The following is a 24630-nucleotide window of genomic DNA, read 5'->3' as shown; positions in this document are numbered from 1 at the left end:
ATTCGAGTGCTGTTAGTTCATGTAAGCTTGAATGCGACACGCTAAGGAGAAAATACACCAGCTTCTGAATCAAATGCTCCAAATAAACTATAGGTGTGAAAATACTCGTGAGGTGTACCCGTGAAAGCAGTGTGTTACAGTAAATCATACTTTTCAATGTATACAGGGTGTAAATATGAGCTGCAAGTTGCTCATATGCATTTATTTATTGCTATTTCTTTTGCAATTCTATAGTGGCTGTGGTTCATTTGAACTATTGCTGTTGGAGAGAGTGTCACTGTTACAATCTAACTCTTGCTAATTTAAAGGACATGCTTGAAATGGTCGAGCCTTGTTTATCCAGCTTCATTACTCTCGTTTAAGGATGGGCAAGCTTGTATTATGGGCACCCAGCTGGTCCCCAGAGCTAGCGTGGGTTGTTTTGTGAGTCCATTCCCCGGTTTAGTCTGGCGAACCAATCTGTAGTAGAACAACAGCTTCTATTTTAGTGCACATCAGTACGATGCAGAGCTCCACTTAACATGAAGACAACTGTTGCTGCGTGCTCAAAATCAAGCCGGTGTCCCTGAAGGACTCTTCAGTTTTCACCTTGAGTAGGTCTGCGTCTCTTGCGCACACACACATACACAGCACGGGCTGTTCAGCAGGCAAGGTGCAGCGCGGGAGATGAGCGCTGGGCTTTGTAGTGTCAGTAAGCTGTTTTAATTGGACTATGCTCCTGATCATTATTTAAACCAGTAGTGCAGTTTGAGCATTAGCACAAGCCCTTATCCCTAGCTCTCAATAAACCTTTCAGAAAGCACGGCCGCTTCCTTTCAGCCAAGGAACAGAGGAACGGGACGAGTGTTAAAAGGAAGGTTGGAGGTTTTCTCCTCTACTGCACTGACCTGGCATCATCTTCAGAGAGAAGTGAGAGAAGACAAAAAAAAGCAGAACAGACGCTCAGAAGTGCTTACAGGTGCCAGGTGTGTTGAAAGAGAAAATGATGAAGGTGGAGAAAGGGAGAGGATGGGTTTGTGGTTGGAAAAAAAAATCACGATTGAATATTATAAACCCTCTTTAGACTGTAATTTGTGATATTAGCCTTGATATGATGCTGTGTGTGACTTTATACGCACACACATTCATGTCCTCACCACAGCAGTAAGAAGCTTGTTTCATCTCTCCTATGAAATATGGCTGTGAATTCAGCTGGACTTTGGCTGGATTTGTGCTGTACAGACAGCCAGCTGTCAGAAAGCCAAGCGTTTTGTCTGAATTTGAGTGAGTAAGTGTGTGAGAGCATTCACTTATTTTCATGAAGTCTAAAGTCAACTAGACTTTATAAAACTGCTCATAAATGCAGATTGTTCGGTGCAGGATTCCAGTTGCTTGAAAAACATTAGTGTCTGCTGTGACGTGGAATACATTTTTGTTTTGACTTGTTAGGCACCACATCCTTTTGCAAAAATATGGCACTAATTGAATTTTCAAATGCATTTTAAAGACTGTGAATTTTTTTTTTTATTTTTTTTTTTTTTTTATATGTGGTACCCATTTAATAGAAAATGATAAGCTATAATAATATTTTGTTGGTAATATTGCAAGAAAAATAACAATGCAGTGTTTTTCAATGGATGCAAATAATCCAGTCATATTGTTCTCCTCATTGAACTTTTCGACCTGAACTTCTTATTTTTACTTTTTGCACACAATACATTTCACAATGTTGGGACAGTTGGGTTAAGATTAGGTCTGTTACAGTTGCCATACATGTAGCATTCAAAAGTTTAGGGTCAGGAACTTTTTCTTCTGTAAATGTGTTTGAAAGAATCTCTTATGCACACCAAGACTGCATTTAGAATAAAAATAGTTAAAATTATTAATATTGTGAAATCTCTCTGTAACTTTTCTTTTTATTAAAAAAATATAATTTATTCCTGTGATGACAAAGCAGCTGTTACTTCAGTCAGTGTCACATGATCCTTCATAAATTGTTCTAATAAGCTGATTTGCTGCTTATTTATGTTGAAAACTGATTTAATATTTTGTGGATACTGACGTAGGCCTACAGGTTTTTTTTCAGGATTCTTTGAATCAAAAGTAAAGAAAAACTGCATTTATTTGATATTAAATTGTTTTTTTTACTGTCACTTGATCAATTTAACGTGTCCTTGCTAAATAAAAAATATTTGTTTTATATAAATGGAAAAAAAACACACTGACCCCAAACTTTAAAATGGTAGTTTATACTTTAAAAAAAGTTTGTTTGTCAAAAGACAAAAACTCTGGCGCACACACGGTGTAATAATGAAAAATGTTCACAGCTGTCACTTTGCTGCAAACAATGCCTTTTAGGAGTGGCTTTATTTATAATATAGCACAGTAGGGCTGCACGATAATCTAATGTGTTTGTCATTGTCGGTGAAGCCAGTATTGTAATTAGTAGATGATCTCCATCACGTGCTTTCAGATGGAGCACCATTTACTACAGAGCCGTAGTTCACTGAGAAGCTAAGTAATATCGCATTAATAATCGCAGACGATTTTAGCGCGCAGTTATGAAAAAAAAAAGCATTTATGAAAGCAGTTTGTGTCACTTGTCAGTAAACTACAACTCTGTGTAGTAAATGCTGCTCCATCTGAAAGCACGTGATGGAGATTAGCTACTAATTACAAAATTCCACATTAATAATGTTTTTACTCCAAAATCACTTCATAACGTCAGTCGATTGTTTGAAATAAATCATTCTGTGAGATGATGTAGCTTTTTACACCGGATAAGGCACACAACAGTTCATAGCCTTTATCACTGCTTAAAATACTATGTCGATTAGCATTGCATTATTTAATTTATTATAATAAAAAAAGACAAGACCAACTCAGATAAACAATATATTGTCATAGTCGTGTGTTTATTAGTCATGTTGAATCAATGAAAGCAGTTGAATTTTCTTTTTAGCAACCTCTACAGGGATTTCCTGGGTTTCTTCTGTGAAGCGTATTTGAAGATTCAGTACGAGAGCGCCCTCTGGACCTCCTATAGATATTTACTGCTGATCACTGAAACGTGCTTCACTAAAGGAAAGCATGACAATCGCAGCTTCTGCCTAATTGCGATTTATCGCCTTTTGCGATTTAATTTAGATTAATCATGCAGCCCTATAGCCTATAGTCTCTTGCTTGAACACTACTGCTGTCCATTCATGCTATCAATAATGTCTCAAGCATTGAGCCACAGATGGACATGGAGTTACGTTTTCCTGATCACATGCATCATGAGGTGGTTATGAGGGAAAGATGAATGACTGACTCGATCTCATCCATGTGGCCGTCAGGGCTGTAACGTTCTCATACACACTCTTAACTTCTCCAACAGTTCTGTTTTAAGGCCTTTACTCTTTGTATGTGGACGTGAGTATTGACCAGCAGGCCTGTGTTAACTGAACCGTCAGCAAACCTAGAATCAGTTATGATAGAGATGAGAATCATAAGGTATTCAGTAAGTCTGCCTTATAATTCACGTAATGATTGTTAACGATTCCTTTAATCAAATTGTGAACAAGAACAGAATTTTCCTTGCACTTTTAAAGTCAGTTTGATGTACTTTGCATAAACGTGCTCTCTGGTCCACCCAGATGGTTAATGAATATAAACCGTTGCAACCGTGAGCATTTTAACATCAAGACTTTAGTAACCATTATTGAGTGAGCTGAATGTGAATTACAGTTGAATGCACATGTGAGCCAATCATTATAGGTTCATTTACATATAGCAGTACTTTAAAGGTACAGTAGCAACAAAAGGCTTTCTGGTCTTTTTTTAATTTAAGTAAACGTCCACCTGATTTGAATTATAACCCAGATGCAGTGTTGTACTTGGACTTTGCCAAATTTTGCCAATAATCAACTAATGTTCCCTTTTATGCAGCATATTCTTATGGTCCGTAAACAGATGCTTATTAACTCGCTTTCATTATTTTTATTCTTTGTGCACCCAGTTTACTCTCTTTGGGTGTGATGAAGCTTTCTTCAAGGCTTAGTTCTTTTCAAAAGCCAAGTAACCCCAGAAGTCCTTGTGCTGCATGTTATCTGCGTCAGTTGTCTGTAAATAAAGTCAAACCCAACTCTTGATCCATTGTCATTACTGAATGGTTGCGAATCAGGATTTGACACCATATTTGATTGGCCCAGTGTTCATCAATCCTGAATCCTCTAAGGAGCGAATGACATTTTGCTACACTCCATTCTAGCGTTTGTCTTCATGAGAGCGCCATCCCGTGCTCCGGTCTTTTGTATTTGTTGGAGACCAATGCATAAATGTGGCTTTGCTCAAACCGCATTGACCTCTCATCTCTGTGTAAATCTCTCGTCTGACGTAAGTGTGCACCAAGACCAATCTCAACTTTAGTCCCAGCCCAGCGTAACTCTATAGAGCCTATTACTGTAAATGGGATTTGAACTGGCTATAGAGTTAAATTTGCTGGATGTTCTCTTTTCCCAGGTTAACCGAGAGGTGCAGAGATTTGGGCTTATAATACAGGTTTTGTCACTGTCAGACAATCTTTGTATGCACGTCTGAAGAAGAGAAAGACTGGAATGAAAGAGCAAAGCGTGTTTAATTGGCCTGTGGAAGATTTGTTGATAGGTAGACTACATATTAAGAGAGAGCGAGAGAACGAGAGGGAGTGGATGTGCGTGTCTTTCTGGCGTCCCTTTCTTTTTGTGCTGGAGAACTGAGAGGGGTGAGAGGGAAAGCTGAACCAAGCTGAGAAACATTAGCCAAATCTTTCTCTCTCTCTCGCTCATGTTCAGTCACACTCTTGAACTCGCTCATTTAAACTCCTCTTACTTCCTTTCTCGCTCTTTCGCTCTTGTTCTGCTGGCTCAACTTTTCCAACACTGACCTTCCTTCCTCTGTTTTTTTTTTTTTTTCTTCTTTTTGCTCTTGGGTTTTAAGATAAACTTGTAGCACTCCAAATGTACCTTTTCTCCAATACGTTTCTCATTATTTTTTTATTCAGTTTAGTCTTATTGCCATGGTTGCATGTCATGGTCTAATATATAATTTAAGTTTTTCATTGAATATTAATTATTTTATTTCAGCTTTTTCACAACAAAATATTTTGAGACAATGATAACCCTGGTAAATAACTATGGTTACTTTCCAGGAACAGAGAAAAACTGTTTGTTGAAGCAATAAAATTACCAGTAGGAAGTTAATAAAAGTGTAATTATTTTTTTTTTTTTACCTATTTAGTAATACTTTTAAAAATGTTAAATGACTATATATTTTAACTATTTACACCAGTGCAATGTAACAATTACTTTACCTAATTTATAAACTGATAACATTAGATACTAAAAAGGCCACATTAATGCCATCATCCTTTTTCTGTTTTACTTCTGCTTTCCTCTGTCTGTTTGTCCTACTTTTTTAATTCTTAATGCGAAGTGCTTCATCAGAGGAACTTGTGAGTGAGCTTGAATGTCAGGGTTTTCTTTAGGTTAATGTAAGTGCTTAATTTGAGTTTGCATAGGATTTTTTTTTGTATTGTTGTTGTCCCCATAATGTGGAGAAGGCTATGCCTGTTTTTGCAATGTGTAAGGGGAGAGCAAGAGAGGACCCTGGAATCGTGTGACAGTTGAAGCTAACAATGGATAGATGGATTCAGGCAGGAGGGAAGGATGGAGCAGGAGTGGACAGATAAAGCTGATGCACTCTGAAGCTCAGAGAAAAATCAATAGTAGCTGAGAGGGGAAGCCTTAGTCCCCTCTCTCTCTCTCTCCATTTTCCCTGGATCTCTTTCCTTCCCATAACTTCTCTCTGGACACCTCTGGTCTGTCCCTTCCCCCACAATGACACCAAGGTCTCTTCTTCTCTCTCCTTGATGGTTTGTGGAGAGACAAGGTCCAGCATGAATGCTCTGTGTGCACCATATTCAAGAAAAAATTGGCTTTGCCAAATAAGTAAACCATGGCCATCTGCTGATTAGGTTGAACTGCAAGTCTAATCATCTGACCTTTGCTGATGACAGAGACATGCATGATTCAAACTGAAAGATGTAGAAATCATCAAACTGAAGAAAATAAGTGGAGCATCTTAAGTGGAGAATGTACCATCAGAATTTACAATGCATCGTTTTTCTTTTCTTTTAATTTTTTTTACATTATTATTATTATTTTTTTTTTAACACAGATTTATTTATTTATTGTGATTACAAAATCACTGTTCTCTTAAATGTTGTGAATGGTGCAGTTTCAGCATTAACATTTTTAGTGATTAAAAAAAAAAAGTAATACTTTTTTGAAGCATGGATGCACTCATCAAATACATACACTTTTTTTTTTTTTTTTACAAATCTTAAACTGCACAACTGCTTTAAACTTTTAATACATGTTTCTTGACCAGTAAATCAGCATTTAGAATTAGAATGATGCTCATAATTCAGCTTTTCCATCACAGGACATTAAAAAACATTAAAATCTTACAAACCCAATCTTATCAAACTTTTACACCCGTAGTGTATTTTTGTTTATTTAAATAATAATGTAATAAAATTATATTAAAATATGATTCTTACCAATAAGAAATATTTCCTTTAAGGATATGCATTACCAACTGGCGCATAATTTAATCCACATTGTGATATGCATGTCATTTATTTAGTGCATCAGGATGCATCAATATAATGTGTTCCGAATACATTTGTGACATGCATAAGAGAGACCTGTGATTTGATCAGCACAGCACTGCTTTACTTCACATTAGTCCGAGGTGTGTTTCTCTCTCTCCACTGACTTGATTTTAATGGTGTCCTTTTTAAGAATGAATAAATGACCCTCTCTGTCCTGACTAGCGTCTCTCTGTCTTGCTTGCAGTTCTGTTCAAGGTCTATTCTCTTTCCTTCTGTGGGCCTCTTTCTCTTCCTCTCTCCCTATTTCCCCCTTTTTGTGTTCCCATCTGTTATCATTGCAAAAAAGTGTGTTGCTCAATTTATATCTCTTACATCATGTATGCCTTGTATCCTTCACAACATGTCATCGATGAGTTTGTTCTGTAACTGTGGACTGAAAATGCGTCATGATGGTGCCACAGTGGAACAGAACAACCCAGGGATGTGTTACACAATCAGACTTCAGCAGGAAGGCTGTGACTGACACCTTCCTTATCTGTGCAGTGTTTTTAGAAAACCATTATATTAAGGCTTAACATTTGCACTAACAAGCAGAAAAGAATGATTTACATATGTAAGTTAACGGTTTTGTTGACAATTTGTTACAAAAAAAATGCAACAAGCTGGAAAATATTTTTCTGTCATTTATAGACACTTCTTTTTTGGAAAATACCTGGCCAGGTGTTGTCAAAAATATTGTTTAAATGATCATATAAAATTATTTAGTAATTGAGTGTTTCTAAGATTTTCCTGATAGTTAATGCTGCAATGTAAAACCCATTTTTCACAAAGAAAGTAGTGTGATTTTGATTGATCGTCAATGAATTAAATGGTTTTTTTATTGTATTATTTAGCTGGTGAGTTTTGCGAACACCGCTATGATTTCCATAGTGCTTTTAGAGACTTTTTAGCAATTACTGAGACATACAGCACACTTTTCAGTAGGTAATTCATTCCCTTTGAAGCGTCACTGTTAAAAAATATTAAAACAATATCATGCACAACCAGTGGCCGGTTAATCTGACGTGAGATGAACCATTTCATCGAGAGATTACCTGATAAACTAGTCGATCTTACTTCGTATTACTCTGTTGTTTACATGGTGGTAGTTGGTGCATGATCTAGTTCGTGTTCGCTCATGCGCTGTGGGTATCCTCCTCATACCCAGCTTCATCTCGCTCCCTTATCTCCGAGTCGTCAGTCACTCCTTGCTTCACTCACTCTCTCTGTCATTGAGAGAAAAGAGACTAAAAAGAACTTAGGGTGACAGGAATGTAGACGCACAAGTTCCAATAAAAAAAGCTTTTTTTTTTGTGGGCACTTCACACACTCCTCGCTCATACGCACAAGCATCCTCGTCCTTGGAGAGGTTTTTTGGGAGTGTTCAAGGGTAATCCTTGTGCTTGTCTGATGAAATGTTCACCGAGACACTGGAAACAGGCAAATAAACAGACGGGCACTGAAAAAAATTTATAAAAAATACAAAACCAAACACCAAAAAGAAAACAAAAGGCTTTGGATGTGTTGTCATGAAAGCACCTTGCTATAATCTAGGATTAATGTATTTATCATCGCTCTCTATTATGCATCTTTCCATCACAACAGCAACATGAAGTCATCATCAATGGATGTCAAAATACTGTAGAAACATCTAGAACGCCTTTATCAGCAATTAGTAAGATTGTCTTTAAAATAAAAACAGGTTATCCTTTAAGTATTGCATTTTCAGAATTACACTTTATAGGGCTCATTTGGGGTGTGTGATGGTGATTTATATGGGAGTGATTGTGATTGCATTAATGTGATCACACACCAGGCAAGACTAAAGTAGTGCCCAGATGTCTCAACATGCTGCTGATATCCTGAAAAGCTGCAGGATCAAGAATCTGTTTTTGGACCTGTTGAAACTGTTGTCTGCCAAACATGGCATACAAGCTGTAAATAATTATGCGGTTTCACATGTTTGTAGTATTTTAGAGGCTTAAATCTGCTTGGCTGTTGGGTAAACTGTTCTTGTGCTGTCTCTAGGTGCGATGGGAGGAGTATACCACTATCATTCGGAGCATGCCTGTGCAGACGCCACTGACAAGGTAAGACGTCACTTCTTCTAGCCAGTTACTAATGGAATGACTTGGAAACAGGCAAATTCTTCATATTGACTTTTGCAGAGGATTTAGCAGTGCTACTTCCTTTTCCTTTCCGTCTTCTTTCTGACTGTCTGTCTGGGCTAATGTGCAAGCACAAATGAAAGTTGCACACATTAGTCTGAGTCTCCATCTAGTCTCTTATGAGTTTTATGAGTTTTTTGTGTGTGTATGATTCAAACACGTACTACTATTCGCTTAATTTTGTAATTAACATTAACTAATATTAATAAATGCTGTAGAAGTATTGTTTATGCTTAGTTCATGTTAACTATTGAACCTTATTGTAAAGTGTTACCAAAAAAAAAGTTTTAAACATTAAGACTTTATTTTAGCAGCAAATCAGCATATTAAAATTGATTTTTTTTATTTTAAGGATCATGTGACATTGAAGACTCAAGCAATGATGCTGAAAATTCAGCATTGCATCATAGGAATAAATTACATTTTAAAATGTATATTAGATGGTAAATGAGTATATTAAGTTGTAAAAAAGATTTTACTGCGTTTTTGATCTTCATAAACGCAGCCTTGTGAGCTTTAGAAATGTCTACGAAATGTCTTCTAAAATACTACCTTATGTGTTGACTATTGTATTATGAATAATTTTTTATGAACAATTTTATAAGCTATACAAAATAAAAAGCAGTTTTGAAGGCACAGAACTACTTTGAAGTAATCCATTTGTATGCAGATTTCGTCAATTACATTTTAATATCCAAATTCTTTTTGAGGTTGTTGTATGTGGCTTATTTTGTACTAAGAGTGTTAATGGTTAATTGTCTGGTTATTCATCTTAAAGTCATCGAGTAATCAACATGTTCACTTTGGGAAATGTGCTGTTCTGTCATTGCTGGCCTTTTAAAATCAAAAGCGAGAGGGAGGATAGACAAAAAAACAAAAGACAGTTTTACTCCACTGTGTTTACAGTCAAAGGGAGGAGGAGGGCTAGCCGAGTGCAGCTCTGTGATTGGTCCAATCGGCCTCTGGGGGCGGAACCAGCCCTGTGAAGGAGGGTAAGAGGGAGGGGGGAGGAATGCAAGCGGGCGGCGGGAAAGGAAGAAGGGATGATGTGGGGGAGAGAGAGGAAGAGGAAAGAATGGAAAGGGGGAGTGGGGGCACTAATGGTTTCACCTCCAGCTGTGGGACACAGAGAGAGGGGAACAGTGGCAGAGAAATGGATGGCTGTCGAAATGAAGGGAGTGGAAAAAGACCAGTGGGGCTGTTTTGGTGCGAGCAAGAGACTGAGTTATGACCGCATGAAGCTAAGGGAATTTGGTCTGTATTTCTGAGAGGATTTTAAACCATAAAAAAAAAACCTTGAATGCTTTGATGCTCTTAGTGGCAAAGAAACCAGGCCAACAACCCTTACTGTTTCCTGATTTTTGACAAAATGTGTGCGTGTGAGGGAGAGAGACACACACACACACACACACACACTTGCACAAAAAGAAGAGTGTTTGGGGCTGTGGGTAACTGCGTCTCATCCTGTGTGTGCTGACTGTTCAGAACTAAAAGCATATTTGGGGTGTATGAAGCCATTTGGAAAGCTTTGTGCTCACTGCTGGCCGTCTATATGAACAGCAGAACGGGACGTGTTGACTCTTGGGAGGTCCTGAATATAGAGTGCTGAAACTGAGACGTGTGTGTGTGTCCATTCCTAGGCCTCCGCACAGGCAGAAACAAGCTCTCTGTGGTGTAGAATGTAGAGGCGGCCTCAAATGGGTTTGCCTGTCAGAGGGAGGAAAAAAAGGGAGGAGAAATGAAAGGCTGGAAAATAATGAGACTGAGGAGGAGATGAGGGGGACCCGCTTATTCAGAGCACTTTCATAAAGTCCCAGCGTTTGAAGAGCAGTCACCCAGTGCAAGGACTCTATAGACTCAGCCTATTAAATATTAAAGTATTACACTGAAACAGAAGTGCATTGTGGATTCTCACATCAAAGCAGCTCTTCGGTTAGGCATGTGAGGATGGGGAATCTCCTGCAGATTGTTGTTTCAGAAGGTTGGAAAATGCGACATCTCGTGATGTCGCAGTCTTGCAAGTAGTGCAGCTCAGTAACAGTACTTCAATTTCTTCCCTCCAGATGCATAGTTATACAAGGGATATAAATTTTCAGTTTATGATTGCAACAATTTGATGCTAGTACCGTTATTGGGTAGGGAAGGGTCATAGTTGTGATGACAGTAATAACAAATGTAATACTTTTTTTGTATGCATTTGATATAGTGGGGGTGCTTTTAATTAGCATGGTGACATCATGTGCTTCTATAAAGTCAACCCCTTGTTTTAAAAGCACACAGTGTTTTAAAAGTGAAAATCCATCTTGCTGAAACCAGCCTATATGTAATTATTGTAATTATAAAGGCCTAGTCCATTATGGAGTTCTGCTAGTTTTGTGCATTAATGATGGCGTGTTATACATAGAAACATATGTTAGTGGATTAAAGATGTCTTGCATCTGAAAAACAGGTGCTCTTGTATTTTATATATGTATATATAAAATAAATATAATTTTTCATTCAGAGTTTTCTGCTGCTTTGCAGGTGAAGCTACAATGTGGTCCTCATCCTAATGTTTAACAGCTGGCTGGTTAGGATTTTGAAAATATCAGATGTTTGGTTGTTGCACATACTGTATTAGTTTATATCCTTATGTTTTAGCTACACTTACAGGACAAATGTGGAAAAGCAAAGCAAACAAACAGTCAGATTCCTTATTTAGGTTTGTAATTACAAAAATTGTGTTTAATATATTTGCAGCACATTGTTAGACAATTTTTGGATTTTTATTGAACATTGGCCATTTGAAACAGTCAAAAATGGAATTTACCAAACAATGGAATTGCTTGTTTCAATATTTGTGCCATTATAAGTATTTTGTATTAAAGCATTTTTTTAGTAGTTGAACTTGTATTGTAGCAATTCTTTGACTGATAATGTTGTATTCAGGTGGTTATAACATAATGGTTAAAGATTGGAGCTGGTAAAAGGTCAAGTCCCGCAAGATCGACCCCTATTGTGCCCTTCTGCAAGGCAGACATCAGTGTACTGTTAGTCACTTTGGGTAAAAACACTAGGGACACAACACTGCCTTAAGAGCAAGTCGAAGTAACATCTTATAAAGGGACCCTTCACTGCTTTTTGAAATATTTTGTGCATTTTAAGAACCCACTATATGCTAGTGTGAAAAATTATTTCTTGACTAGTGGTTGACCAATATGGGATTTTTAATGGCCGATGCCAATATTGAGAAATCAATATGGCCAATATGAGGTTGATATAATACATGTAATTACAGTAAATGTAGGGGGAAAAAAATTAAATTAAAAAAATGTAAACAATTGAGGTAACAATTGGTGCAGCCTTTTCTTTTGCTGAAACATCAACAATGACAAAAAACCTTCTAGCATTCATAATATTCATAAATGTAAAAAATAGTATGTGTAATTCCAATTATTTTATGTACAATACATATATAGTTTACAGAGCAACAGGTTGTTTTATAGCATGGCATAGTTGGTTAATAATAAAGATTTTTGTCTCTGATCGGTTTCATTTAGCTTGTTCGGTTTCACTGTAAAAAAAATTATAATAATAATAATACAAGCCTGAATTTGGATATCAGCATAAAACGGCATTAAATAAGACCAGAACATACGAAAAGCAATACTATGATTGGTGTAACGATATTACACCAATAATGGGCAGTCAAATACAGTGAATATTCCTGAATAAACGTATAAAGGTATTCAGACATATTGCTTAATATAGATTTCTCATCTTGACCCAGCTTTCATTTCTTGCCCCAGCTTTTGAGTCCACTGGAAAACACCATCTTGTTTTTAAAAGTATCCGAGAGTAACGTGCATATCAGAGGAAGAGCCAGTCATGGGATTTTTGATTGTTTGCGAGTTAAACACGTTTCATTTTTGTTTGAATTAGTTTATATCACATCGGTGTCTCCCACCGGAGCTGCTGCTGGACTGCAGATCTGATGTCTCGTGGTACGTTTGTATAAGACATTGCGTCATGCTGGAGTGTTATTGTATTTCATGTTAGAAAGCAAATGACGATTTGTCATTTTACTGTCTGTTAGTTGCTGGCTTCACATCGGAGTGGCTTGTCTTAAAGAGGTAGCATAAATGCACCATAATGTTACCATAATCCATTTTGAAAAACATTGGCCACATGGAAAGACTTATGGGCCAATGCGATATTTAAAAATAATCCTAATATTAGCCGATATATCGGCTGTGGCGATATATCTGTCGTCTACTAATCTTGACCATATTTGTTTTTTTTTCTTTCACTTGCACTATTTGCTCAACAGTAGCTTCATGAATTGTGATACTAAATTGACACCATAGTTAATGTTGCTATCCGAGAGAGGGAGTCCCCTGTGCCATGCAACACACAAAGTAAGCTCTGTTTGTCACTATAGCTGGTTCTAGTCCATATAACACAAAATCTGAAATTGTGGATGTAAATGCACAACTTTTAATATGAAGCCTCAGCCAATGATTATTATCTAGGTCATGCTTCTAGCTTTAAAGTATCCTGTCTTGGATCCCAATTAATATTCCAGAGGAAACCAATTTGATTTTGGGCATTCCTTGTGCCATGCACTTTATTGCAAGACTTGGTTTAGTATGTTATAACCATGATTTATTTGTTGATAGAAGCTATTGTGCTGTCAAAAAAGTTAATTATTAGTGGCGTAGTCAAGTTAACCAGCTTTTACAGAAATGCTCCTCAAATACAGCTGAATTGGTATCAGAACCAGAATCCATAAAACCCGTATGAGTCCCAGCACTAGTTATCCACAGCAGGGCTGTCTGCTCCCAGATCGCACTGATATAGTGGCTGGGTGTTCAGCACTTTGCCAAGCTCCCTCACAATAGCAGTGGTTATTCCCTGTAGATAGTGTGGCCCCCGGGCAGAGAGAGCTTGGTATTTGTTGAGCATGTGATGGCGGGTCCTGGAGCTGTAGTTTTTAAGCTCTCACATACGCATGTGGCACTAAAGGCTGTTTTATGCTTCGCTACAATGAATACGGTCAAAATGTGAGAACACAGAATATGTTGAAAGTTTTCTGTAATCTTCTCCTAACCTGTTAAGTCCACATGCATGTTCAAATTTAGTTCTCTTTAGCCCTCACCCCACCTATCTCCCCCAAACACGGATGTACGGCCCCATTAATGTTTCATCCTAATGGACCTGTCTGTCCGGGTTTGGACAGATGTGTGTGTCTGTGTGTGTTTGTGTCATGCTTCTCGTTTTCCGTTTGGCTTTGTCCTGAAGGTCTCCTGTGATCCTATGCTTTAGGGACATTCAGCAATATTCTTATTTAGAAATAAATTCATAATCTGTTTATTTTATTTTTTTGTAATAAAGCAAATATAATAATCATAAGTACTATAGACAAACTATGATGTTATAAAATACAGTACTATATTAAATTATAACAGCAATGTAAAATTAGTAAATCTAAATAAGAGCATTACTTGCAGGATTATTATAAGCCTAATAAAACCTTACTTAAAATACTTATGTGAAAGAGTGTGTGTGTGTGTGTATGTGGTTGTCAAGGCAACTTGATGTGCTAAAATAACTAAAACGGAAAATTAAACTATGTACTTGTTTCTACATGTATTAAAAAAAACACAAACTAAAACATGATAAAAACAAACAAAATTATGAAAATTTAAAAACAAAGTCTAAAAACTTATTCTAAATATTAATAAAAAATAATCGTATATCAGTGATTCTCAACAATGACTTATAGTAATTATGGCTAATTATATTAAGTATAAAGTTGTATTAATAATAATAAAAAAAAAAAATTGTTACTATAATCAAATGGTACAACTGTAGATATATCCCATTAACACAGAAAATAAAGTAAAAGATATGAAGGAAGGTTTTTCATAACTGATTAAAAATCTCCTTCGTCTTTTGTATTATAGCAGTAACATTTATATGACTGGTTTAGGATAGTTTTGATATAATGCCTGTCTGTGTGTGTGTGCACGGACAGTTGCTGGTTTTGTATGGTTGTGTATAAATGTCCTGAGGCTGTGTTCCAGGCACTGTTCATAGTTCATCATTTTCAATTCTGCTCTTTCCCCCTTTGAGCCCCACCCTGCCGCCCCTGGGGCATCACTCTTGTCCTCCCCCATCTCTGCCTTCCATCCCTCCATCCACTCCCCCCTCCAGCCCGAGTTTCTCTACCTTCCCTTGCACCTTCCTCTCCTCTGCCCTCATCTCATGGCTCTGAAGAAACTGAAGGATTGAGGGAGGACTGGTTCCAGGTCACTCTCTGGTTTCTTTTCTTTGTCTGAACACAAATGTGTGAAATTAACAATGCATTAACTTACAAAAGAGAGTAAATGCATTTACACTACATAGTTAATTCATACATTTATGTACACAAAATTGTACCATATATACATGTCCAAAAACGTGAAGGGCAGCTGTGTACTTGCTGTAACTGTTTCTTATAAAGTCTTTTCAAGTGTAGTCAGTCCACAGTGGAAAGAAGCAGTGTTCATTATAAAGTTGTCATACAGTCGACAGCGTGACCATATGGCCATCAGAACGGGAGAGACATTTCAACACGCTTCTAGTTTTAAAATCCAATTTTAGTACAAGGCTGTTAAAACTTCCACAGCAGTGCTGAAAACGACATCTTCAACTTTCCAAGGCCCTGCTCTAGTAAAACAGTGCATCTGTACATAAAATGAATTTCCCATGAAGAGTTCAGAACAGTGGGATGGGTTTCTTGGTTTTGGTTGAAGTTATTGACTCTCCTTACTCTTAAGAAGACTATGCAGACTGAAGTGACATTTGTACCTCATGGAAATTGAGATGTGGGGGAATACGCTGTATCCGTTTCAAGAGACATTCAAATAATCCTGACTCAAATCCATATGCAGATAAGTCTAGCCTGCTCCCCAGCCGTTTCCTGTTACTGATTTCTCACACACACACACACTCAAGCCTTCCCCGGTGTCAGCGGCTGCTCTCTGTATCTCCACACTTGGCTTAACCTTGCTCACTTTACCACCCACAACGAGTGCGTGTGTATGCGTGTGCACCTTCCGCTTGTTTGCGTGTCCCATGTGGTTCTAGCTGAAATCACACGTGTGTTCTTTTAAGAAGATTGCATCTTAAAAGCATTACTGAGATGTGTGTGTATGTTTAAGGTTTTGTGCTAGTAAGTTTGTCTGAGTAACTTGTTAGTCACCTGAAAGTGCTTTAGAAAGTCAATCGTCCCATTTTGGATCCCACCCCATTGTAAACTTTGACTCTTCCAGACTGAGTAGGCCTAGGTTTTGACGATCTCATCAGACTGTAAAGTGTTAGTGTGTGTGTTGAATTCCAGTAAAAGGTGAGTGTTAGATGTAGCTGATGTGTTCACATATTTCTGCATGTTCAAGCCTTTGTTACACATTCTGACTCACGTGCCGCTGCGTGTTTCTCCGTGTCTTGGAGGAGACGGCTGACTTTGAGTTGAAAGTGTCTGAGTAACACCGGCTGAGCAAGTGTGCGTGTGTTGAGCAACAAGCCATGGGTTTCCTCCAATTTTCGGGAAGTGACCTCACACTGCCTTAGGTAACGGAGGCAGTGATATCATTGACAGGAAATGTTACTAATGCCGCCAGGCACAATAGCTGCTCGCGTTCTCAGTGAGCAACAGCAACTAGCATATACAGAATGTTTTCTTTTTCTTCCTTTTTGTGCTAAATACTAATTAGAGAGTATGGTTACTGTAGTAGAAAACAACTTATTTTGTGGTGAATTATTTTGTCCTTCAGTGCAGAAGTTAGCAGTACTTGGTTATTAGATCTGAACGTGGTTAATAATTGCACCAAATATAGTGGGATTTAAAAAAAAAATATATATATATATACATTTTTCATCTGTGAAACACAAAAGGAAAACACAAAAGCCAAATGATAGCATTCCAGGAAAAGCAGTTTGAGTTTAGCTCACAAAGCTAATTTGCACTTCCACTAATTCAAACTTCACATATTTTAACACATTTTTGGGAATAGTCTTCTTTAAGTGTATGGGAAAGCTGAAGTACCATGATGTTTAAGCAGTGATTCAGTTTGAATATGTTTGGTGATTAACTGTGTTTTGTCCCTAAGACGGAGGATTCTCCTAGTCCGAAGAGACCGCGTCTTTCCCAGCAGTCTGTACTGGACTTTACCTCTGCCCCTCCTTCCACTCCCTCGCCGCCAATCAGACCATGGGAGCTTCCGCCCAGTCGCAGGCCACACCCCTATCCCCACCCACACTACCACCCCGAGCGCTGCCACACACCTGCACGGCACAGACGCAGGTAAGCTGGTGTTAGTTTTGACCGTTAGAACTAATGTGTGTGACCGGAGAGACTGTTATCAGGTTTGTTCGTGTATTGCTTTTATAGCACATTTTCAAGCAGCATAACAGACATCCACTACTGTTTACTATTAATGACCTGTCAATTACTGTGCTAGAAACAATGTCTGGTCTCATCTTAAATTCTTTTAGTCCTCCAGTGAGAAATGTAAATACAGCTGAGCTGGCTATTAAAATAAATGTAGTTTTAAACTTGAATTTAGTTAGTTTTTTACATATACATTTTCATTATAGTAAATTTAATATATCAGAATTAATGTTATAATAAACATCACTTTTAGTGAATGGCAATTAAGACATGAAGTTTTTCAAACCAAATTTGTATTTATTTATTTAATATAAGTAAGCATTAAGTGCTGCCAGTTGAATGTGTTATTGTATTATATTATGGTCTATTGTTAGTGAAAATTAATGTTTTTTTTTTTTAAATAATATTTATAGATCAATGGAGTAATGGCTGCTGAAATGTAAAATTTAGATACAACTTTTATATTTGAGTATATTTTAAAATGCTTTTTTTTTTTTCTGTGATGGCGATTAAATTATAATAGCATTTCTCACTGTTATTGTTTTTACTGTCATTTTCCCTCAGATATAATGGTGAACATAAAAGGCTTCTCTAAAATGTATTTAATGTTTTATTAATCCACACTTATGGCTGCCACTATGTCTCTCTCTCTGTGTGTTTGTGTGTGTATTATGAATGTGTCTTTCTCTGTGCAGTCCTCCAGTGCGGCGTCAGCGTGGTCGACGAGAGCGTCTGTCACGGCATCACCCCCCTCATGGTTCCCCAGGTGGGGGGCAGGATGAAAATTACCGCCACCCTCCTCACCCACATTCGCTTCATCCCTATGGCCAGCCACCGTCCCACCCTCCACCCGGCCTTGATGAGCCCCGGGCCTTTCACCCCCCCACGCTCTCGCCCCGGTTGTTGCACCCTCCACAGCAGGGCGCCATGGTGATGGACCTCCATGAGCAGGTTAGAGGGTTGGGGTTGGGTCTCTGTGGGATCAAAGGTGCCCTAATGTGGTTTCTAACCATGGAAATAAAGCAGACTCTGATGTCTTGTATCATAACTTTTTTTGTGTGTGTCATGTTACACCCACAGCCCCATTGGTAGGGCTCAAGCACCCCTTCATCAACCAAGGCAGAAATCTTTCTTTTATCATCTATGATTGACGGATCATATAGCATTTATGAAAAAAAAAAAAAAATAGCATTAATTTATTTTTTTGTTTCAGAGAGAAGGTAAGAGTTTAAGTAAAAAAAAAAAATAGAAATACGCTTCCATAAACATGTATGTACCTTATATGAAGTTGCAGTTTGTTTGTTTGTTTTATTTTTTTGATTTGTTTTTTTTAATAAATCAAGCATCAAGACATAATTTTTGATTGTGTGTGCATGTTAGCTCCCTCAGGGTACGGTGCCGGTGTCATATACAGTTTCTCCAGTGCCGCCCCATGGTCTACCTGCCCCCCTGTGTACAGGACAGCATCTCCCAGCATGCTCTTCCCAACAGCAGGTGCCTGCCTGTTCTGTGGTCTTCAGCGGACAGCAACACTATCCAATCTGTAGCGTACCGCCTCCTGTAAGTAAATGTCAGGCTGTGAGGAGGCAATGCTGTAACTGATTTTGTGAGCTCATTTCATTTGTTTGGATCTGCTGTCCTCCAGTGGTGGCAAGTTGTTACTTTCCTGTTTTAGTCTTTGTGGATGCAGTCCATTATTATGGTCTAATGTCTGTTTGTTTGTTTGACGTGCAGATGTTGCCGGCATGTTCTGTGCAGCATTTGCCAGTGCCGTATGCCGCGTTTCCTTCTCTTCTCTCTAGTGATCCACCCTTCCTGCTTCATCCTCCACATCTGTCTCATCATCCGCCACACCTGCCCACTCCTGGACAGTTCTTACCTTTCCAGACACAACAGTCTCGATCTGTGAGTAGACAATCACATGTACACACAGTATATATATATACACACACACAATTAATGACATTAATAATATTTTTCTTGTTGTTGAAATAATTATTTTTATGCTCCCCAAGGCTGCATTTATTTTATCAAAAATACAGTAATACTGTGAAATATCTAAAAACAGAAAACAATAATTTTAATAAGCTGTTGAAAACAGTTGTGTGTATTTATGTGGACTTTAAAAAAAAAAAAAAACAGAAAAAGCTTAAAAGAACAGTATTTATTTGATATAGATTAGCGCTGTGAGATCGATTAAATTGCATCCAAAATAAAAGTTTGTGTTTGCAAAATATGTGTGTGTACTGTACATATTTATGCATTTATAAATACACACTTATAAATGAATATATTTAGGGACTATATGTAATATGTATATATTATAAAATCATACCTAAATGTCAGTACACACATTTTGTAAGCAAACTTTTACTTTGAATGCAATTTAAAAGATTTGACAGTGCTAAAATAAATTTAATTTGTAACATTTTGAATGTTTTATTTATTTTTTTCAATACAATGCATCTGCATCTGTTTGTTTTAGCCGCTGCAGAGGATAGAGAATGAGGTGGAGTTGTTGGGGGATCACCTGTCTGTAGGTGGAGGGTTTAACTATCCTCACTCGGGGCATCCTAGTCCTCTGCCCCCTTCCACTCCACTGCAGTTCCTCTCCCATGAACCCCTGCCACAGGAGCTCTTTGGAATGGTGAGTGACCTTCACGTTTGATCACCTCTACCCAGTGCAGTCAAAACAAGGTAATGAAGGTTTGTGTTTTTGTCCTGTGTGTTCTCTCCAGCCCTATCCACACTTCATGCCTCGACGAATCACAGGCAGGCGCTACCGCTCCCAGCAGGCCGTACCTCCTCCTCCTTACCACCCAAGTCTGCTGCCCTACTTCCTGTGAGTTACACATGCAAACATGCATCAGTGTTGGAGAGCCAGTGTGCTGGAGAATAATAATGTCACTGTTTTGTTTTTATGTTTGGCGGGTCAGATCTGTTCTTCCAGTCCAGCCAACAGCAGTGGGTCCCACCATTAGCTTAGAGCTGGATGTCGATGATGGAGAGGTTGAGAATTATGAGGTAAGAGTGTATAGCTGTATCAGGAAACACTTACCAATGATGCTTCGGATCCCATTTTAGGCATACTTTTGTTACTTTATCCTGCTTAACATGTGCTTTTGTTCTTGTTTGACTAGGCCCTGTTAAACCTTGCCGAGCGTCTCGGAGAAGCGAAGCCTAGAGGTTTGACAAAGGCCGACATCGAACAGCTGCCTTCCTACAGATTCAACCCCAGCAACCATCAGTCTGAGCAGACTTTGTGAGTACAAACTACTTATTGTGGCTGTTGTGGCCTAAAGGTTAAAGAGTTGGTCTTGCAACCCGAAGGTTGTAGGGTTACTTCTCAGTACTGGCAGGAAATGTAGGTGTGGGAAGTGAATAACCAGTGACCTTTTAATAATTGTTAGACTATACAGTATATGGAATATGTGTACTTTTAAAGGGAAAAAAAACTTGCATCATCTAAAATAGATTTGCCATTATATAAATGTTTTAGCAAAATCTTGTTGTTGGTTAAAACTATTACATTAATAATTATATGTTCTCCTCCTCTCTTTATAGGTGTGTAGTGTGCATGTGTGATTTTGAGTCTCGTCAGCTGTTGAGAGTACTGCCCTGTAATCATGAATTCCATGCCAAGTGTGTCGATAAATGGCTTAAGGTAAGGAAACAAGCTTGCATATTAATTTATTATGCTTATTAATATTTAATTATTTATTAATAATATGATTCATAATATTTAATAATATAATCGTGTGTCATTGTTATTATACCCATTCAGTGGTTTTCAAACTTAACTCAAAGTTCCCCATTGTCTAACAACTTTTTTTTTTAATGTAAGAATTTAATTAAAAGCAACAGATATTAAAGTTAAATTTTTTTTCCCCTAATTCTTTTTTTGTCCAGCAAAAGTTACGTTTATTTTAAAGTATTTATAATTTAAATGATTTTGTCATCGATAGAGACTTTTATATCAGGCCCAAAGATTTCCCATACAGATTTTGTTAATCAAGTTATTCATGCAGATTTGTCTCATTGACCAATAGAAAGCTGCTTAGTTTGAAAGTGATGATTTATGAGCTGTGCTTCATGCATCACTACACTATAGACCACCGGTCTGCTGCAGAGTTTGGCTCCAACCCTTATCAAACTCACCTACCTGTGATTTTCTAGTGAACCTGAAGACATTGATTAGCATGCTCAGGTGTGTTTGATTATGGTTCGAGCTAAACTCTGCAGGAAGTTGGATCTCATGGGCCAGATTGGAGGATCTCTAGGCAGTGGACTTTTTTGCTTGCAAAATGTTGCTACAGTGACTGCACCTTTACACACACAGACTTGCCTAACTACAGCTTGTCTCCATTTATGATCTGAGACAATGATTTCTTAGACCTTTATGATAATCTATCCTCCTCTGTCTTCTAGGCTAACAGAACCTGTCCTATTTGCCGAGCAGATGCATCTGAAGTCCAGCGGGATTCTGAGTGATGCTGCTCACTGAACACACACACACACACACCACTAAACACTTCAGTCATTCTCCTACTGTTACATTCAATTAACTTCCACATGCATAATTACTCCTCACACACAAAAGACTGCTGCAAAAGATTCATGGAAACTTTATGCATCAGAATCATCGTTTGATATTCATCTATGAATATCCAACTAACTGAGACACACTCACACACACACACACACACACATCCCTTCGTTTTTTTTGATCATTCATTCTTTGAGTGGAAGTCCAAAGATAATGGTTCATTATTATCATTCTGATTATGTTTTGGTTCTGATTTAGTTTTTAGTTTTTTTTTCCTTATATATAAATATATATAGTTTAGTTCTCCCCTCGGTGAGTGAGGGGGGGGGGGGGTGTTGGTATGTTGAAGTCAGAGTGTGTGTGTGTGTGTTTGTGCACTAACATTCCCAGCTATGTGAGCACACTGTGGTGTGGTGGTCTTTTACGAAGGTTAATGTTGTGTGCATGGGCTTTTATATTTTACCAACAAATATAGCTATATATAAATGTGTACGTATGTATCAATATAGAGGGACAAATTACAAAATTCGTAATTTTCTTGTTTTTTTTTAATAGGAAAAAAAAAATTATGGAAGTCTTTTTCCAAAAATGGAACAAAAGATTGCAAAAGATTCAAATGATATCTATTCATAAAACGGGCTTTTGGGTGGGTCTTGCTCAATTATGAATTAAGTCTTTATAGAATTGGAAAACTGTGAGGTGTGTGTGTGTGCGCTTTTGTGTGTGTGAGAGAGAGTGTGTGTGTGAATCAGTTGTTTGTTATTTATCCCATATGTGTGGTACAGAACACTGGCTTGATGCTCTCATTTTTATTCTCGTCTGGGATTGGCTGAGGATGAGCACTGACATGACCTGATTGGTTTGGAGGGAGAAGTTCTTATTCAATGTATCCTGCTGCAACCTTTTTTTTTTCTTCAGTTTCCTCTTATGCTTTTCAGTACTTTCAACTCAATTAACCTTTTTTAAAAAATGGTGTATTCCCAATCAATAGCCAGTCCTGCAGACTGATTATGTAGACAGACCCCTACTTTTCTCATTTAGCACTTAGGGCACCATATTTAATTTATTATGATTTGATTAAAACCTGGTATTCGCCTTAAAGGGATAGTTCATTTAGTTTTGCTCACCCTCCTGTATGGTTTTCCTCCTTTTCATGAACACAGAAGATATTTTGAAGAACGTTGGTAACCAAACAGTTGCTGGTAGCCACTGACTTCCATAGTATTATTATATATTTTTTTCAAATCTATGGAAGTGAATGGCTACCAGCAACCGTTTGTTCACCAATGTTCTTCAAAATATCTTCTTTTGTGCTCAACAGCTTAGAGAAACTCTTACAGGTTTGAAATAACTTGAGGGTAATTCCCATTTATAGTAAATTATGATTCAATTTACAGTTTTGGGGGGTGAACTATCCCTCTAAGACTTGCATTTTGTAAAATAGCCATCTTTTTAAACACAAACTAAAGTTTAATTTCTGCAAATTATTCATGCCAGTTAACCTTACTGCAACCCATATTACTCTCGACTTTACCAAAATTAGCTGTCAATTTTTTTTATTTGGGTCGTCATTTGATTTCTTATGCCTTAAAATTGTGTGTTCATGCCTGTTTGAAGAGGAATGATTACATCGTAGCATTTCAGTTTCTTTCAAAAGGGGGATGCACAGTTTTAAGTACCTTTCCTTTATCCCTCAAAAGTTCTGGTCTTGGTAAATGTTTATGCTTTTTGCTCTTTCATTGCCCTCGCTATACAGTTAGCTATTCTTTTTAATACAGCCTCAATAAGGCTGTTATAGCCATTCATATTCATATGTGCATTACTTTATAATGGATGCCTGAGATGTGTTATGACCTGGAGGGGTATTTGTGTGTATGATTATTTTCTGTCATGCGCTGTTATCATTATGAATGGATATAACTGCCTCTGTGTCGCATTATGTAGGCTCTATGACTGGTGTAGAAAGTGTCATATGAATTGTGTGATGTAGTCTCGGAGCCTGCAGTGTCTTAATGAGAGATGCCTTTAAACCATTCTCCAGTGTTGTCCGCTTTAGTGTCATAAGTTGAATTCATGACCAGAAAATTCTTTGCAAACAACAAATGTGCATTACCTTACTTAACCATTGGCGTTCTGTGTTCTAGAAGTTTTTTTTTTTTTTTTTCCTGCTTGGTACAATAGCAGTTACCTCAGTTTTACTATTTATGTTTTTCCCCTTATTCTTTTGCTACACCAATAAGAGAGCTTATGAATTCTCTTGCGTTTGTTTATTGGTTGTTTTAATTCTTCCCATTAAAAAATACAATTGTATCATTTAACATGTTGTAGTTTCATATGTATAATATCTGTAACCAAAATCATTTGAAGGCTTGATATAAACATTTTTAACAAACATTTGTACTTTTTTTTGTTGTTGTTTTGTTTTTTGATAATGTGAGATATTACTAGTAATGCTTTAAGAAGTGCAAATTATTTTTCTTTTTTTTTTTGTGTCTGACGCCTGTTCCCAGTCTTTTGGACTTTTAAGGGAGGCTCAGTAATAAATGTATAATATTCTCTTCCTTGACCTTCTCTGTTCTTTACTTTTTCCAGCCATTCTTATCTCATCTTTTTATCTTTATTTTCTTCGTTCTCATGTTCAAGTTTTACTGCTTGGTTAAAGGAATATCTCAATCCCTTACAAAAATGGAAAAATGCCATTTTTCATTGATGAAGAAAAAAAAAAGTTTAAAGTTTTTACGTAGAAATTGCGAATGTATTTGACACAAATGGCATTTTGGGGTGAATTATCCCTTTAACTTGTCATAGGGGTGTTCTGTGTTCATGCAGAAATGAATCATAACATTTT

General features: G+C 37.5%; 1 protein-coding gene across 2 annotated transcripts in view; it reads left to right on the top strand.

Annotated features, from left to right (window-relative positions):
• LOC127964972 (E3 ubiquitin-protein ligase RNF38-like) overlaps positions 1–24340 on the top strand; it is a 29911-nt gene extending 5571 nt beyond the window's left edge. For both annotated transcript variants that reach the window (XM_052565527.1, XM_052565603.1), the window contains 11 exons: positions 8684–8745; positions 16956–17149; positions 17932–18187; positions 18617–18796; positions 18971–19141; positions 19722–19883; positions 19975–20078; positions 20173–20260; positions 20377–20498; positions 20801–20900; positions 21665–24340. In XM_052565527.1, the coding sequence (XP_052421487.1) occupies positions 8684–8745; positions 16956–17149; positions 17932–18187; positions 18617–18796; positions 18971–19141; positions 19722–19883; positions 19975–20078; positions 20173–20260; positions 20377–20498; positions 20801–20900; positions 21665–21727 (1502 nt within the window). In that variant the 3' untranslated portion in view covers positions 21728–24340. The remainder of the gene's footprint in view (positions 1–8683; positions 8746–16955; positions 17150–17931; positions 18188–18616; positions 18797–18970; positions 19142–19721; positions 19884–19974; positions 20079–20172; positions 20261–20376; positions 20499–20800; positions 20901–21664) is intronic.
• Positions 24341–24630: the final 290 nt, after the last annotated feature.

The sequence above is a fragment of the Carassius gibelio genome, chromosome A1, assembly GCF_023724105.1.
Source record: "Carassius gibelio isolate Cgi1373 ecotype wild population from Czech Republic chromosome A1, carGib1.2-hapl.c, whole genome shotgun sequence".
Lineage (NCBI taxonomy): Eukaryota > Metazoa > Chordata > Actinopteri > Cypriniformes > Cyprinidae > Carassius > Carassius gibelio.
Note: the sequence above shows the minus strand (reverse complement) of the source record. Positions and strands in the feature narration are given on the sequence as shown.